Source organism: Hyperoodon ampullatus, assembly GCF_949752795.1.
Source record: "Hyperoodon ampullatus genome assembly, chromosome: 18".
Classification (NCBI taxonomy): Eukaryota; Metazoa; Chordata; class Mammalia; order Artiodactyla; family Ziphiidae; genus Hyperoodon; species Hyperoodon ampullatus.
In genome coordinates this window covers 45,099,886-45,116,438 of record NC_136931.1, presented here as the reverse complement: position 1 = coordinate 45,116,438, position 16,553 = coordinate 45,099,886, and the positions used below count along the sequence as shown (strand labels likewise).

At 42.9% G+C, this 16,553-nt stretch overlaps 1 protein-coding gene across 1 annotated transcript in view; it reads right to left on the bottom strand.

Annotated features, from left to right (window-relative positions):
- GPATCH1 (G-patch domain containing 1) overlaps nt 1-16,553 on the bottom strand; it is a 44,333-nt gene that overhangs the window by 7,570 nt on the left and 20,210 nt on the right. The window contains exons 11-16 of the mRNA XM_079723438.1: nt 14,224-14,520; nt 13,070-13,248; nt 12,673-12,800; nt 11,566-11,702; nt 11,060-11,226; nt 3,694-3,907 (exon numbers count right to left, since the gene is read on the bottom strand). Of these exons, the coding sequence (XP_079579564.1) occupies nt 3,694-3,907; nt 11,060-11,226; nt 11,566-11,702; nt 12,673-12,800; nt 13,070-13,248; nt 14,224-14,520 (1,122 nt within the window). The remainder of the gene's footprint in view (nt 1-3,693; nt 3,908-11,059; nt 11,227-11,565; nt 11,703-12,672; nt 12,801-13,069; nt 13,249-14,223; nt 14,521-16,553) is intronic.

Sequence of the window (16,553 nt, the reverse complement as noted above, 5' to 3'; positions counted from 1 at the left end):
TGCTGAGGACACAGCAGTGAACACACAGGCCCAACCTCTGACCTCCTGGTCATTTGAGTTGGGATGTTGGTCACACAAGGGCACCTGCAAGCAGGTGCGCCAGGGGCTGTACCACAGGGGTGGCGAGGGTACTGTGGCACACACTCCACATCACCTGAGACCCAAAAGGTTGAAACACCATCGGGACTTCCCTGGCAGTCCAGTGGTTATGACCCCGCACTTCCAGTGCAGGGGGCATGGGTTTGATCCCTGGTCAGGGAACTAAGATCCCACGTGCCACGTGGCATGGCCAAAAAATAAAAACAAAAACAACAATGTGATTAAGCCAGCCAAGATGACTAAATACAATATCGCAAAAACTGAAATAAATAAATAAAAATAAAAGGTAGAAACACAACCTCAAGGAAGGGCCATCTCAGGAGAATAAAGACTTACAAACAAACAGGATGAACGGCTCTGCTGGTGGTGCGGTGGTTAAGAATCTGCCTGTCAATGCAGGGGACACGGGTTCAAGCCCTGGTCTGGGAAGATCCCACATGCCGCAGAGCAACTAAGCCTGTGCATCACAACTACTGAGCCTGTGCTCTAGAGCCTGCGAGCCACAACTACTGAGCTCACGCACCACAACTAGTGAAGCCCGTGCACCTAGAACCCGTGCTCCGCAACAAGAGAAGCCACCGCAATGAGAAGCCCATGCACCACAACCAAGAGTAGCCCCCGCTCGCTGCAACTAGAGAAAGCACGCGCGCAGCAACGAAGACCCAACGCAGCCAAAAATTAATTAATTAATTAAAAAAACAAACAAACAGGATGGAAGACTATGTCCCAGCTCAGAAGGCTTCATTTCACTCAAAATAAATCATCAGGGGAGAAAAATTGAATATAAACAAATTATCCTGTTCACATTAATAATCTCGTTTTTTAAAAAGAGATGATTAGGTTTTCAGAGAGAAGAGAGAAAGATGGGGAAAGTCCGGAAAAATATGCATCAAAGCATTAATGGTTCTCTCTGGGAAGGGGGAATTCCCAGAGACTTAAGCTTTCTACATTTCTTTTCTTTTTTTTTGGCTGTGTCAGGTCTAAGTTGTAGCGTGTGGGATCTTCTGTTTTGGCGTGCGGGCTTCTCTCTAGTTGTGGCACGAGCTCCAGAGCGCACAGGCTCAGTTGCACCACTTGGGCTCTCTAGTTGTGACGTGCAGGCGCAGTAGTTGAAGCGTACGGGCTTAGTTGCCCTGTGGCATGTGGGATCTTAGTTCCCCAACCAGGGATCAAACCCGCATCCCCTACATTAGAAGGCAGATTCTTAACCACTGGACCACCAGGGAAGTCCCTATATTTCTATATTTTTAAACTTTTCAAGTCATATATGACTCTGTAATAAAAAAATAAGCTGTTTTTTTCTCATAAAGAAAAAAATAGGCTGACATTTGCAATCACCTAAGAACAAACAATATTTTATATCTCTATGTAACTTTTTGGTTAAAGGGCCTCAAAAATGAAACCCAAGTCCACCACCGACTGGAAGGGGCAGGCAGAACAATCTAAAACTGAGGCGGGAAATCCTGCCCACCCACCCAAACGTCTGAGAAGTCTCCCACCCCTGCAAGCACCAGACAGCCTCCTTTCCTACGCCCAAACTCCTGGCTGGGGTAAACAGAACACGTAGGACAGGCTACTAACCAGGTGTTAGACTCACTGTAACGAGAACAGACACCATCTACCAAGTGCTACTTATGTGCCAGCCAATGCCCATCTGATGGCTGTTCCAGAGCATACAATCTGCCCTACAGAGAGGAAAGCAGGAAGAAACCCTGTATATGTCATGACCAAATGTTTTCCACTAATCCTGGCACCTCACCAGCAGCCAGGTTAAAAAAAAAAAAAAAGAAGCTATTTTTTAAACGAAAATTTTACTCTTTTTTAATTCTCCTCAACTAGGATAAGTAGGAAAATCAATATTATCAAACACACCTTTACATCCTAAAAATATACCAGAGATTTATACCAGATAGAGAGAAAAAAAAAAAAAAAGAACTCTGCTCCACCCCATTTAAAGATACAAAAGATTACAGGGCTTCCCTGGTGGCGCAGTGGTTGAGAGTCCGCCTGCCGATGCAGGGGACACGCGTTCGTGCCCCGGTCCGGGAAGATCCCACATGCCACGGAGCGGCTGGGCCCATGAGCCATGGCTGCTGAGCCTGCGCGTCCGGAGCCTGTGCTCCGCAACGAGAGAGGCCACAACAGTGAGAGGCCCGCGTACCACAAAAAAAAAAAAAAAAAAAAAAGATTATAAATCATAGAAATATTTTTTTGGATCTGTCTACTAAGGCAAGGAAACAAAAGCAAAAATAAATAAATAAGGGACCTTACTGGAGGTCCAGTGGGTAAGGCTCTGCGCTCCCAATGCAGGGGGCCCGGGTTTGATATCTGGTTGGGGAACTAGATCCCACATGCATGCCGCAACTAAAAGTTCACATGCCACAACTAAGGAGCCCACATGCTGCAACTACGGAGCCAGGGAGCCGCAACTAAGGAGCCTGCCTGCCGCAACTAAGAGCCGGTGTGCAACCAAATAAATAAATATATAACTAAATAAATATTTTTTAAAAAACAAATAAGACCTAGTTAAACTAAAAAGCTTTTGCACAGCAAAGGAAACCATCAACGTAATGAAAAGACAACTGCTGGTATAAATCTTGTTGTGGGTTTTTTTTTTTTTCCGTCATCCTGGTTTTGATATCACTTCACACTTGTCAGAATAGCTACCATCAAACAGACCACAAATAACAAATGTTGGTGAGGATGTAGAGAAAAGAGAACCCTTGTACATTGTTGGTGGGAATGTAAATTGTTGCAGCCACTGTGGAAAATAGTACAGACGTTCCTCAAAAAACTAAAAATAGAACTATCATGTGATCCAGCAATTCCACTCCTGGGTATATTTCCAGAAAAAAAACGAAAACTCTAATTTGAAAAGATACATGCACCCTAATGTTCACAGCAGCATTATTTATAATAGCCAAGATATGGAAGCTCCCTAAGTGTCCATCAACAGACGAATGGATGAAGAAGGTAGGGTGTATATACACAATGGAATCCTACTCAGCCATAAGAAAGAATGAAATTTTGCCATTTGCAACAACATGGATGGACCTGGGAGGGTATTATGCTAAGTGAAATAACTCAGACAAAGAAAGACAAATACTGTATGTTATCACTTACATGTGGAATCTAAAAAATAAAACAACTGAATGAATATAACTAAACAGCAACAGACTCACAGACATAGAAAACATACTCATGGTTACCAGTGAGGAGAGAGAAGGCGGGAGGGGTAAACGAGGGGTAGGGGATTAAGTGATACGAACTATTATGTATAAAATATATAAGATACAAAGATATATCGTACAGCATAGGGAATATAGCCAATATTTTATAACAACTTTAAATGGAGTACAATCTACAAAAATTTTGAATCACTATATTGTACACCTGAAACTAATATTGTAAATTAACTATAATTAAATACAACTTTTTTTAACTTAAAAAATACAGAAGATTAAAACATCATCAAAAAATCATCAATTGCTAATTATCCTGGTTCCAAATTACACACTAAAGGAAGAAAGCAGCTTCCCTAGAAACATCATTGTTTTCTTTTTTAGACCCCAAAGTCTAAAATATTTGACATACCTTGTGCCACAGATGACGTTTCCACCAAGTCAGCCTCTTGGGAACCTTTGAAGTCGGCTTCCCTGGTACCCTCCTGATCATCCTCACTGTCGCCTTGCTCATCCTCAGAGGATGAAGACTTTTCATCTGAGGAGCTGGCAAAGATGGCTTTGAATAAGTCCATGGATGGGCGGCTACCCTCTCCTTCAGTCTGTGAATCCACACCTTTGCTTACCTGTATTAACAGTGAAATAACAGTCAGAAATGAAGAAGCAAGGGTGAAAGGAGACACGTGTTCTAGAACATGGCACCCGTGCACACACACACACGCACGCATGCATACATATGCACACATACTTACGTTTGTGCTCATTTACATGGGTCTCCACAGCCACGCACTGCCTAACTAAACAATGATCACCCACATGGCATCATTTTTGTGGTGCTTCTGATTCAATACCTGTAGATTGTGCTGACTGGTAGAAGCAGCTGAAGCTATATGTGGAAACAGGTCATTAATCAGAATTGCAAAGGACCCAGAAAAAGGCAGTAGGGACTAGCACAGTGCCTCTGTCCTGTTTTCAAAAGTCTATCCGAGCCTTCAGAGGTCCCACATGAAAGGTAGTGAAGGCCGTGTACTTGTATAAAAGTGCTGAAGAGAAAACTGGGGGCCTCCACACAATGGGGAGGGCACCGAGAACAAGCCAACAAAATGGTCCTGGAGCTCCCCTCTGCAATTACACGTCACCCTTCCTAAAAGCAGCCCAGGTATGGAGAGTCAGGTTAGCCAATAAAGAGGCAGTAACTTTGTATACACTCCATTCTATAAACAAGGAGCAAAGGTATGAAGAAGACATGGCTCCCACATCCTAACAGCTAATCACCAGACAGACATGGTGTGATCTAACGTGTTAAGTGTGAACAGCAGTGACGAGAGAGTCCAGGACTGGCCTAGATCAGAACCCACTTCAGTCCTTCCATTTTACCACTGAAGAACGTGGGTCAGGGGCGACAAGAGGCTCTGTCAATGATGCACGCATGCTACGTGCCCAGGGTGGGTCTGGACTCTACCACCAGCTCTCCTTGCTCTCGGCCTGGGGTCCCTCCCCAGCCCCACACCACCTCCAATTTCTGAAGCAGAGTTACAAACACGCACGTGAGGAAAACCGATACAAGATAGTGGAATTTATGATTTTAAAGTAAACCCTTTTCACAGAAAAAAATTAAGGAAGAAAAGCATACCATTGCCCACTAAAACTAACCAGGACACCTTGGAGTAAGGACTGATTCTAGAGCTGGGGCTGAGAAATAAAAAGATGAGGCTAGAACATCTTACTGTGCCCAGAAAGTGAGGACATGCTCAGAGGGTAAAAGGGACATTTCAACAGGACACAAAAGCCAACTTGAAGGGGCTTCAACTAACCAAACCAGCACAATTGGAGCATTAAAATAAATAATGATAATACTGAATTATCCCTCTGGATAAAATAGGAAACCGTGGGTCCACAGTGACATAAGTAGTTTGATGAAGGACAGGGTATTTATATATTTCAAAGCTCTTAAATGTGTATTAAAGATAAAGTACAAATTAATAAGAAATGAATAAATAAAAGTACTTAACTACAAAGGGGAAAAGACTGACTTCACAGTGGAGAAGTCTGGCAGACACCACCTTACTCGAATAATCAAAGTGAACATCAGTAACGGGAAAAATCATCATCGTGTTCTACTTGGTAGGACAAAGCAAAAGCACAGCAGCATCCCTTCTGAGGTGTTCCAGCCAAAAATGCAGAATCAGAATCTAATCCTGAGGAAACGCCTGATGAGCCCAAATTGAGGGGAATTCTACAAAATACTGGCCTGTAATCTTCAAAAGTAACAAGATCACAACTCCGCGCTCCCAATGCCGGGGGCACAGGTTCGATCCCTGGTCAGGGAACTAAGATCCCACATGCCGCACGGCTTGGCCAAAAAAAAAAAAAATTAAATTAAAAAAATTAAATTTCATTTTTAAAATAAATTTTAAAAATAAATTTAAAAGAAAAGTATCAAGATCATGAAAGTCAAGGGAAGACTGAGGAACTGTTCCAGACTGAAGGAGACTAAAGAGACATGACAGCTAAATGCAACAAGTGATGCTGAGCTAAATTCTTTTGCTATAAAGGACATTATTAGGACAACTACTGGAACTTGAATGGGTCTGAGGATTGGACAGTAGTAATGTATCAATGTTAACTTCCTGATTTCGATAGATGTACTGTGCTTATATAAGAGAATGCCCTTCTTTAAAGGAAACACAGGTGTGACAGGGCATCTGGTTGGCAACTTATACCCAAGTGGCTCAGGAAACAAAATTATCTGTACTGTATTTAAACTTCTAAGATTGTTTCAAAATTTTAAAAGTTATAGAAAATGTCAGGAGAGAGAGGCTGACAGTAAAACACAGGAAATCATGGCCACAATTCCCTAGAAAAGTCATGGATCTTATACCTTTATGGCAAACCACAGATACCAATGTCACATGCATGGACCATAACTGAATGACAGTGTTCGCAGACAGTCTTGGCCTTTAATAATGTCTACATTATTAAATGTACATGAGTACATGAGATATTCAACTCTCAGATAACTACAGAAGCTGATCTTTTTTGTTTTTATTTTTTTCAAACTATAATAGGAGCTGTACTGAAATTAAATAACAACGCACACCAAACACACATGACTGTATCTGCAAAGCTCCCTCACCACCCCCCACCTTCCACCAGAAGTGTGCACATTCACATTTGTGCTGTCTCAGAAAGCTTTCAGGGAAAGAAATTAAATAACCCAGAAAGGAGAAGAGACCCTTCTAAGGTCACAAGCTAATAAGTGAAAAAGCAAGAACCAAGACATTCCAGCCAAATTTATCTAAATACTATCTCAACATGATTTGAGAAAATCTAGAAGGCTTTCTAATCCAATGACCATATCACAGAGCCAGAATCCCTGGGTAGGGTTTTATGCCATTAAAACCCAAATGGAGTGGTTCCAAATCCGTGGTGGCATGGGTAGTGGCTGCAGCTGCCAGGCTCTGAAGGAGGGGAACCCTTTCCTCTGACCACAGGAGCTGTGGTCCGAACGGTCTGGAGTGAATCCTATTGCTGTTTTCCCCTTCCTGCCCTCTTGCCACTTGACTCCAGGCAGAAAAAGTCACAGGAAGTGCAAGGCAGAGCAGGCAAACTAAAGTCCCAGCTTTCTGACTGGAGGACTTGAAGGGGGAGCCCAGAGTCAGAAAATGTCAGGAATGGGTCTTCCCTGGTGGCGCAGTGGTTAAGAATCCGCCTGCCAATGCAGGGGACTCAGGTTCAATCCCTGGTCCGGGAAGATCCTACATGCCGTGGAGCAACTGGGCCCGCGTACCACAACTACTGAGCCTGTGCTCTAGAGCCCGCAAGCCACAACTACTGAAGCCCGTGTGCCTGGAGCCCATGCTCCGCAACGAGAAGCCCACACACCGCAACGAACAGTGGCCCCTGCTCGCCGCAACTAGAGAAAGCTCGCACACAGCAACGAAGACCCAATGCAGTCAAAAATAAATAAATAAAATAAACTTATTAAAAAAAAAAAAGAAGAAAATGTCAGGAAGATCACGAAGAGGAGGAGCTCAAGAGGGTGATCCTATATAGTGGTTTATGAGCTTCTCGCTGACCTCTGAGCTCATGGATCTGATTCCATGAGCAAATCAAAGCCTCTGATAACAGAACTATGGGATTAACTACCAGCCAGGTCCCAGACCAACCACCAGGAAGAGCACATACAGGAAAGATGTGAAGAGTACTATAAAGGCTTTGAAAACGGTAGGACATTTCAACCCAGATGGGTTGGAACTTGTAGCCTGAACCTAATTAGGTCGACAAAACAAAACAAAACAAAAAGGCAACATTCTCCTTAAACAAGACCCAGGGTCTCATTACATAACATTCAAAGTATCCAGAGTACAAGCCAAATTTACTTGGTATACAACGAGGAAAATCTCAACTTGCAGAAGATAATCAACAAACACCAACCCCAAATGACAAAAACCAAAACGACAAAAATGTTGGAATTACGAGACAGACTTTAAAGCAGCTATTATGACCCTGCTCCAAGAATAAAGACAAATGAAGAAAAGATTTAAAAAGGTCTCAGCAAAGAAATAAAAGATATAAATACAATAACCCAAAGAAAAAATTCACCGAATGGGCTCAATAGCAGAATGGAGATGACAGAGGAAAGACTCAGTGAACTTGAAGACAGATTAACTGAAATTATCAGATTTAAACAACAGAGAGGGAAAAAAAGAGAGGGAAAAACAGAACAGAGGCTCAAAGACCTATAGGATGAATTCAAAATGTATTACATTTAGGTCATCAGTCTCAGGAGAGGCACGAGAGTGTGGTGCAGAAAATATATTTGAATAAAATAATGGCTGAAAATGTCCCAAATTTGGTCAAAGACAAACTTAAAGATTCAAGAAATTCATAAAACCCCCAACAAAATAATCTCAAAGAAACGCACACCCAGATATATCATTACCAAACAGCTAAAAACCAAAGACAAAGTGAAAATCTTGAAAGCAGCCAGAGGAAAAGTCACATCACTACAAGGACAGGAACAACAATGTGAACGACCGTAGGTTTCTCATCAGGAACCACAAGGCCAGAAGGAAGTGGCACAACATTTTTAAAGAGTTAAAAGAAAAGACCTGTTGACCCAGAATTCTACATCCAGCAAAAACATCCTTTAGGAGTGAAGATGGAATACAGGATATTCTCAGATGAAAGAAAATTAAGGGAATTAGTTGTTGGAACTGCTGTAAAAGAAATGCTACAGGAGTCCGCCTGCCGATGCAGGGGACATGGGTTCGTGCCCTGGTCCGGGAAGATCCCACATGCCACGGAGTGGCTGGGCCCGTGAGCCATGGCCGCTGAGCCTGTGCGTCCGGAGCCTGTGCTCTGCAACAGGAGAGGCCACAAAACAGTGAGAGGCCCGCGTACCGCAAAAAAAAAAAAAGAAAAAAAAAAAAGAAATGTTACAGGAAGTTCCTTAGACAGAAGGAAATGATAAGAGAAGGAAACCTGTGACTTCCCTGGTGGTCCAGTGGTTAAGACTCTTCACTTCCACTGCAGGAGGCATGGGTTCAATCCCTGATCGGGGAACTAAGATCCCACATGCTGTGCAGCACAACCAAAAAAATAAAAGAATTTAAAAAAAATTTTTTTAAAAGAGGGAAACCTGGAACTTCAGGAACAGAAATGTTAAATATCCAAGTAAATCAAACAGACCATTATCTCCTCAGCAGTTCTCTAAAATGTGTATAACAACTGAAAGCAAAAATTTAAATATTGTCTGATGAGGTTTTCATTTTATATATATATATATATATAGTAACATGTAAGACTACAATGTAAAGCAGGGAGAGTAAAGGGACGGTAAGGATTGTCTATTCCACTTGAAGTGGTAAAATATCAATCCTAAATACATGGTGAAAAGGTTAAGTATGTATATTGTAATCCCTAGAGCAATCACTGCAAAAATAGAGTAAAAAAATATATAATAGATAAATTCAAATGGAAAACTTAAAATTATTAAAGTGATACAAAAGAAGGTAGGAAAGGAGAAAGAGAGAAACAGAAAAGAGTGGGAACAGAAAACAAACAATAAAACTGCAGACCAAAATCCAAATTACATCAACAAGTTGCATTAAATACAAACGGTCAAAACATACAAAAAGTAAAACATACAGATTATCAAAATGTATTTAAAAATAAAGCACCTAATGACAATGACATGTTGCTTATTAAAAACCCACTTTAAATATAATCAAATAGATTAAAAGTGAAAAGATGGAGAAATACATACTATGCAAATAATCAGGGATAAAGAGTAATATTACATAATGATGAACAGGTCAATTCATCAAAAAAAATATAACTATCCTAAATGCGTATGCACCTAACAAGAGAGTTTCAAAATACATGAAGCAAGCACTTGGGAATAAAGTTTGATAGTTTCTTATAAAGTTACATCTATATTTAGCTCTTACCCAGTAATCCCACTGTTAGGTATTTACCCTAGGGAAGTGTAAACTTATGTTCATATACAAATTTGCACATGAATATTCATAGCAGCTTTATTTATGATAGCCAAAAGCTGGAAACAACCATATGTCTTCAAAGAATGAATGGACCAAGCTGTGGTGTACCCATACAGTGAAATATTGTTAAACAATAAAAAGGAAGGAACTACTGATACACACACAGTACTGATGAATCTCAAACGTATGACACTGAGTGAAAGAAGCCAGTTTCAAAAGGCTACATATGTATATCGTCTGATTCCATTTATATAACGTTCTGGAAGGAGCAAAACTATTGAGACACAGGAGAGATCAATGGTTGACCGGGGCTTGGGGTGAGGGGAGGGTATGACTATGACGGGACAGCATGCGGGAGTGTTTTGGGGGCGATGGTATCATTTTACATCCTGATTGTGGTAATGGTTCCATGAATCTACATATGTATAACAACTCACTGAACTGCACTTTTTTTTTAAGTTTAATGTATGTTAATTAAAAAAATAATTTTAATGAGGCTATTAGAAATAAAACCAACTTTTTATTAAGTTCAACTCAACTATTTGGGCAGTAATTTTTTTTTTTTTGCGGTACGCGGGCCTCTCACCGTCGTGGCCTCTCCCATTGCAGAGCACAGGCTCCGGATGCGCAGGCTCAGCGGCCATGGCTCACGGGCCCAGCCGTTCCGCGGCACGTGGGATCCTCCCAGACCGGGGCACGAACCCGTGTCCCCTGCATCGGCAGGCGGACTCTCAACCACTGCGCCACCAGGGAAGCCCTAGGTAGTAATTTTTTTTAAAAATCCAACGGATATTTTCTCTATACTCTCCACAAAAGGGATTACTTGTTACTTGAAAAATCATATTTTCTATACAATACACTGAATTTTGTTTCAGTGGCTGATGCTAAGTGAAAGCCATTCTAGGCAGAGAAGTTTATAACCTCTCCTCAAATGATTAAGGCTGTGACGGAAATTGGTGAATTGTACAGCAGATGTGGGCAAACTACTGGCCATGGGCCAAATCCAACCCACTGCCTGTTTTTGTAAATAAAGTTGTACTGGAACACAGATGTACTTGATTTTTTTCATATTGCCTGTGGTTTCTTTCACACTCCACAGCAAAGGTGAATAGTTGTGATACTGTATGGCACACAAAGCCTAAAATATTTAATATCTGGCCTTTCACAGCAAAAGTCGGCTGACCACTGCTATCGAATAACAAAAAGCATCACCACAGAGAAAGGCAAAGGCCACAGTCAGCCTGGCAAAGAGAATTTGAGAGCCCCAAATACCTTATTTGAGACTGATTCCATTGTATGCTCTTCCTCTTTGTTTACTAATGGACTGGACTCTTGTTTAGCTGGACCAACTTTTGATCTAGCCAAACTTAAAAATTCACTAATGGAATCTTCTTTCTTTTCTTGTTTAGATGTATCCCATCTGGATGGTTTTCTTGATTCTGAAAGGTAGGACGTAGACCTAACATTAGAATTAGCAAGCAAAAGGCAGGCTCTGCATTATGGTTCTTTAATTCATTCAAGAACATCAGCGAGCCTACTATATATGGTCCAGGCACTGTGCAAGGTGCTGGGAATGTGGCAGATGCTGAAGCAGAGCTCCAACCCAGAACAGTGTATATCTGGACCACTTCAGCACGAGCTAATGTATTCATATGAACGATTCTTTTAATGGAAGGAGAGTTCACACTACGTGTACCCCTATGACAAGATGACCCTTTACTTCTGTCTTCCCGACAGGCTAGGTGTTGAGACCATGGACCTGGGGAAGCCCTACTCACTGTCGGGATCTCGGTGCTGTGGAACTTTCTCACTTGATGCTTGAGTTGCAGGTGAGGAAGCTGTCTCTGGGACTGTCAGAAAGTTGAAGACTGAGTATTTGTCACGTTTCACTCTTGGTAAGCCAACTAAAGTTGAACTGGGGGTTAAAAAGGAAACATATATATATAAATGATTTTAATAACAACTGTGAGGATAAAATCCAATTCCTATAAGGCTGTCCATCTCATGTTTTTCATCAGTAGCTCTTCTACTTGGCTGAAAAGGTCCCTTAAGATGTTTTTGCTTCTCAAAGCAATTTTAGAATTTGGAATGTCTGACTTTAGGAGCCATGAGTTTTTTATTATTATAGTAAGAGCTAGAATTTAACTTTTTTTTTAAATTTATTTATTTTTGGCTGCGTTGAGTCTTTGTTGCTGCGTGCGGGCTTTCTCTAGTTGTGGCGAGTGGGGGTTACTCTTCATTGTGGTGTGCGGGCTTCTCATTGTCGTGGCTTCTCTTGTTGCGGAGCACAGGCTCTAGGCACATGGGCTCAGTAGTTGTGGCACACAGGCTTAGTTGCTCCACAGTATGTGGGATCTTCCCAGGCCAGGGCTTGAACCCATGTCTCCTGCATTGGCAGGCATATTCTTTACTACTGTGCCACCAGGGAAGCCCTAGAATTTAACTTTGACAATGGATTTCCATGAAGGAAAAGTTCCACTGCTAAAAATATACCTCAATTTCCTGACAAAGTCTCTGATTCAACTGTATATGTTTTCTTGTGGTGTTTACAATCAAATAAGAAGGTACTGAACTTGTATAGAGAATCAGAAAACATGTTTCATTTTAAATGTAAACTCTCTGTGTGTGATTAAAAAGGTGGCAAATTAGACAGGCATTGTTTTTGTAACTTGGTGTATCTGAGTTTCCTATCTTTGCTACCTGGATGTCTGCTTTTTTTTTTTTAGTAACAAATTAATAGAAGTTAAATCTGCAAAGTCTGCAGCTCCAAGCATTTACAAGTAAGTTCATCTAGAAAAAGGAAATTTAAATGAATATGTAGGTGGAAAGTTAGCTTTAATACAGGGGAATAAGTACTGATGTAAGGGCAGGTTTATCCAACTTACCTTGGATATGGGTCAGGGACATTAAACCTCTTACACAGAAGCTTGTCAGGGTGCCACTCAAATGTGTCTCGGGTAAGCTTCCCAAACAGCTTCATCTTCACAGCCGACTGCTTGTCACTGACGTCATTCTGGGAAAAGACAGTCATCTGTTTCATCAAGTGGCCACACAACTGACCTGTCTGCTTTTCCATTTACAAGTTTGCAAACAATCTTCCAAAATTTCAGAACGGCTTATGCTACATTTCTGCTAAAGTACACTGGAAGCTAAAAGCATAAAGCCATTTCTTATTCTACAGTGCCATGTGTATTTTGATCTTTTCACTGAGGGATTTAACGTTTTTGGCTATACAGTGTTTTAATTTTAAAATTCACCACATAGGGGATGATGGTGACCGACCTCTTGGTCCCGAGGGACTTCCACCTGCTCTGAATCGTCTTCCATCTTGGCATGAGTGAACCGGGAGGACAAGGTCGAATGGGAAGACACGTACAGCAGGGCTGCCTGAGCAAACTCATCCCGCTCACGGCGTCGCTCCCACTCTGTCATACTGGGATCGAGACAACATTCCAGAGCATCTATGGTAGAGAACAAGAAACTGCTTCACTCCTAGGAAAAATGGGGAACTTAAAGGGGAACATCTGGTGGGCACCACTGTATCCCTGCAGTTTTCACCAGAGGAAACACATAATCATTATCCTGGTTTTTAAGAGCATGGCGGGAGGTACTTGGCAGGTAATATTGCTCCCTCCCTCAAAATGATGCTTGTATTGAATTCTGTCTACTGCATAGAGCAGAGCAAAACATTTGGGGATTAATGCTTGATTAAATTTTCAAAGCAAGGAACTTATTACCAGTCCCAGACAGTGAAAATTCATCCCAACTGTATTCCTAAGTTTGAGCAGAAAACACTCCTTTCTCTAATTTTTTTTTTTTTAATTTAACATGTGAACACTAGGGGTGTGGAATCTAAGTGGGAGTAATGGCACAGTACACAAAGATCTGCTTTTGAAAACCAACCCCTCTAATTTGCTGACAAGCTCTCACAAGGACTACTGCGTATAAGAGCAATCTCTTGCCTCCGTCTTGCCATATTTACTTCATAGATCACAGAGTGACTTTTTCCCCATGTAATGGTTCAACAGCCAACTATCTTTGTAAGTTAAATTTTAGACTATGATTTAGAGCTAGATGGTTAGGATCTTAAGATAGAGTGGAAAATGACCTTGTTCTCGTGGCAGGAAATGCAACCCTTACACAGAAGTCAAGCATTTGCAAACAGTAAATGGTCTGTAATTTGGCATTAGCCGCTGCCAAGGCACACTCTCTACTTAAACTGCTATCTTTGGGACCCGAGATACAGAGAAACACAGACTGATTGTTCTTGCTTTCTCAAGTCAAGAGCCAGGGCCTGAAATCTTTACAGTGTTCACAGCAGGGCAAAGTAAAACACTGCCAGAGCAGAATACCTCAATTCTGAATCTGGGCCTAGGGTCAGAACAGTAAGAACACCACCCCTGGCGACACGTGGGAGGCCCAGGCCTAGCACCCACCTTTCTGACCCTGTTTCACATTTACTAAAAACTCTTCATATCGTTTTTGCTTTTCTGGATCTTTTGAGAAAGGTTTGAAGTTGCTGGCTCTTACGGGGGCTGTGCCACCACTCAATGCCACGTGCCAAGAGCAGTGTCCGACATCTGGAGAGGAGGGCTGGGGTCTGCTGCTAGAGGCATTCTGGGCCAGACTCCTGGCCTTGAGTTGAGCTGCTTTAAGGTCAGTTGCCTGCTTCATTTCTTTGAGTCTCTCTTTATCTTTTTCGGACAGAAATTCTAACACTGAAGTAGGTGCCCCTAAAAAAGAAACAATAATAGCAAGAGATGAAAAGTATCATAAGACATCTATACTCATATCTCTCTACATACATTTTCAATATCACAAATTTATGTAATTGGAGGGGAGTGTTTTACATTTAGTGTTTCATACTATCCCTGTGAACGAGACAGTAATAAAATAATGACACACCTATTCTATAGTTGGCAAAAGTGGAGGAGGTTAGTACTTGGATGTTTATAACGCCAGTGAGTGGTCCTAGAATGAGGAACCTGACATCCCAGACTCCGGACCTCCAGTCTGAGGCAACCACCATCTCCATGGTCCTGCCCAGCACAAGCCCTGGCTCAGAGCACAGCTACCCATCAAACACTCACGCGTGGGGCTTCCCTGGTGGCGTAGTGGTTGAGAGTCCGCCTGCCAATGCAGGGGACACGGGTTCGTGCCCCAGTCTGGGAAGATCCCACATGCCGCAGAGCAGCTGGGCCCGTGAGCCATGGCCGCTAAGCCTGCGTGTCCGGAGCCTGTGCTCCGCAACGGGAGAGGCCACAGCAGTGAGAGGCCCACGTACCGCAAAAAAAAAAACAACAAAAACTCACGCGTGTCACAAATGCTCACTGAGCGCCCACTGCCAGGCCTGGGGCTGGGAGAGTAACACAGATGAGGTCCTGCTCTCACTAGTGAGGGAGATGGACATTAAAGAAACCAAGAAGCAACACCAGAGGACCACCACGAGAGGAGGACTGTGGGGAGAAACAGGGCGACCTGTGTGAGAGGGCTGGCCATGGGGGCAGAGGGAGCGCTAACTAGCTTAAACAGTGGGCAGGGAAAGCCTGGAAAGGCCCTCTAAAAGGATAATATCTAAGGTAAGTTCTAAGTAAAAAGAAGGAGCCAGGAATTCCCTGGCGGTCCAGTGGTTAGGACTCCGTGCTTTCACTGCCGAGGGCCCAGGTTCAATCCCTGGTAGGGGAACTAAGATCCCACAAGCCACACGGCACGGCCAAAAAAAAAAAAAAAAAAAGAGCCAAAATGTGAGAGAAAAGAGAGGCAGAGGAAGTATGAAGGCCCCGAGGCGGCATCACGGTCGGCAGGTTCAGAGGGCAGGAGGGAGGGTCATGGGGCTGGACCACAGGGGGTTCAGGGAAAGTGGTGTAAGCTGTGGCCTGAAAGGTAGGCAGGGTGGGGTCCACAGGGCCCTGTGGGCAGTCTGGACTTTTCCTTAGTGTGAGCAGTGCTGGAGCGCTTTAGCGGGGGCAGGTGGGGAGTGATACATCTGGCTGCTGTTAAAGGGAACAGGCTGCAGAGAAAAAGGAAGGGAACTAAGGAGACCAATGAAGGGCTGCTGCAATGATCCAGGTGAGAGAATATGGGCACTGAGACCAGGGTGGAAGCAGCGGAAACGAAGAGAAGTGGATGGGGTCCCCTCACATGCTGAGGGTAGAGCTGAGAGGACTTGCTGAGGGACTGGGTAGGGAGGGGGGAGGCAGGGAAAGAAAGGAGCTAAGAATTAGGGTTCCCGTGTTCTGGGCCAGGCAGCGGGTCACTGGTGGTATCATTTACTGGGAAGGGGAAAGCTAAAGAAAGAGCGACTTTGGGGAAGGAAGCAGGCAACCAAGAGTTCCCTTTTGGTCTGTTGTAGCTGAGGCACCTATTAGGCTCCCCAACGGCAAGTCCAAGTCCACCTCTCATAGTGGGTCTCTCGGTTCCAGCCTACAGGGGGATTCTCCACATCTATCCATCCTTTCAGACACACTCATTCCTTTTAGGCTTTCAGGAAAAGAGCAACAGTACCCTCTTCCCCTGAGAAGAAAACAATATGTTCCCAGGCTGTGCAGAAAAAGTGAAGGTACACATGGCCCTAGTCTTTGCTTCATTCTTGGGACAATTATCAAAAGTCTGAAAACTGCTGCACTTAAGACTGGGTTTATAATTTTAATGATACAACTCAAACTGATGGTGGGAAAACAACAAGGACGTGTATACTGTTAACTACGCTGTTCACAATAAACAATTTTATTCCCACAGTTTGGGAATACAAAATTATGCAAAAAAT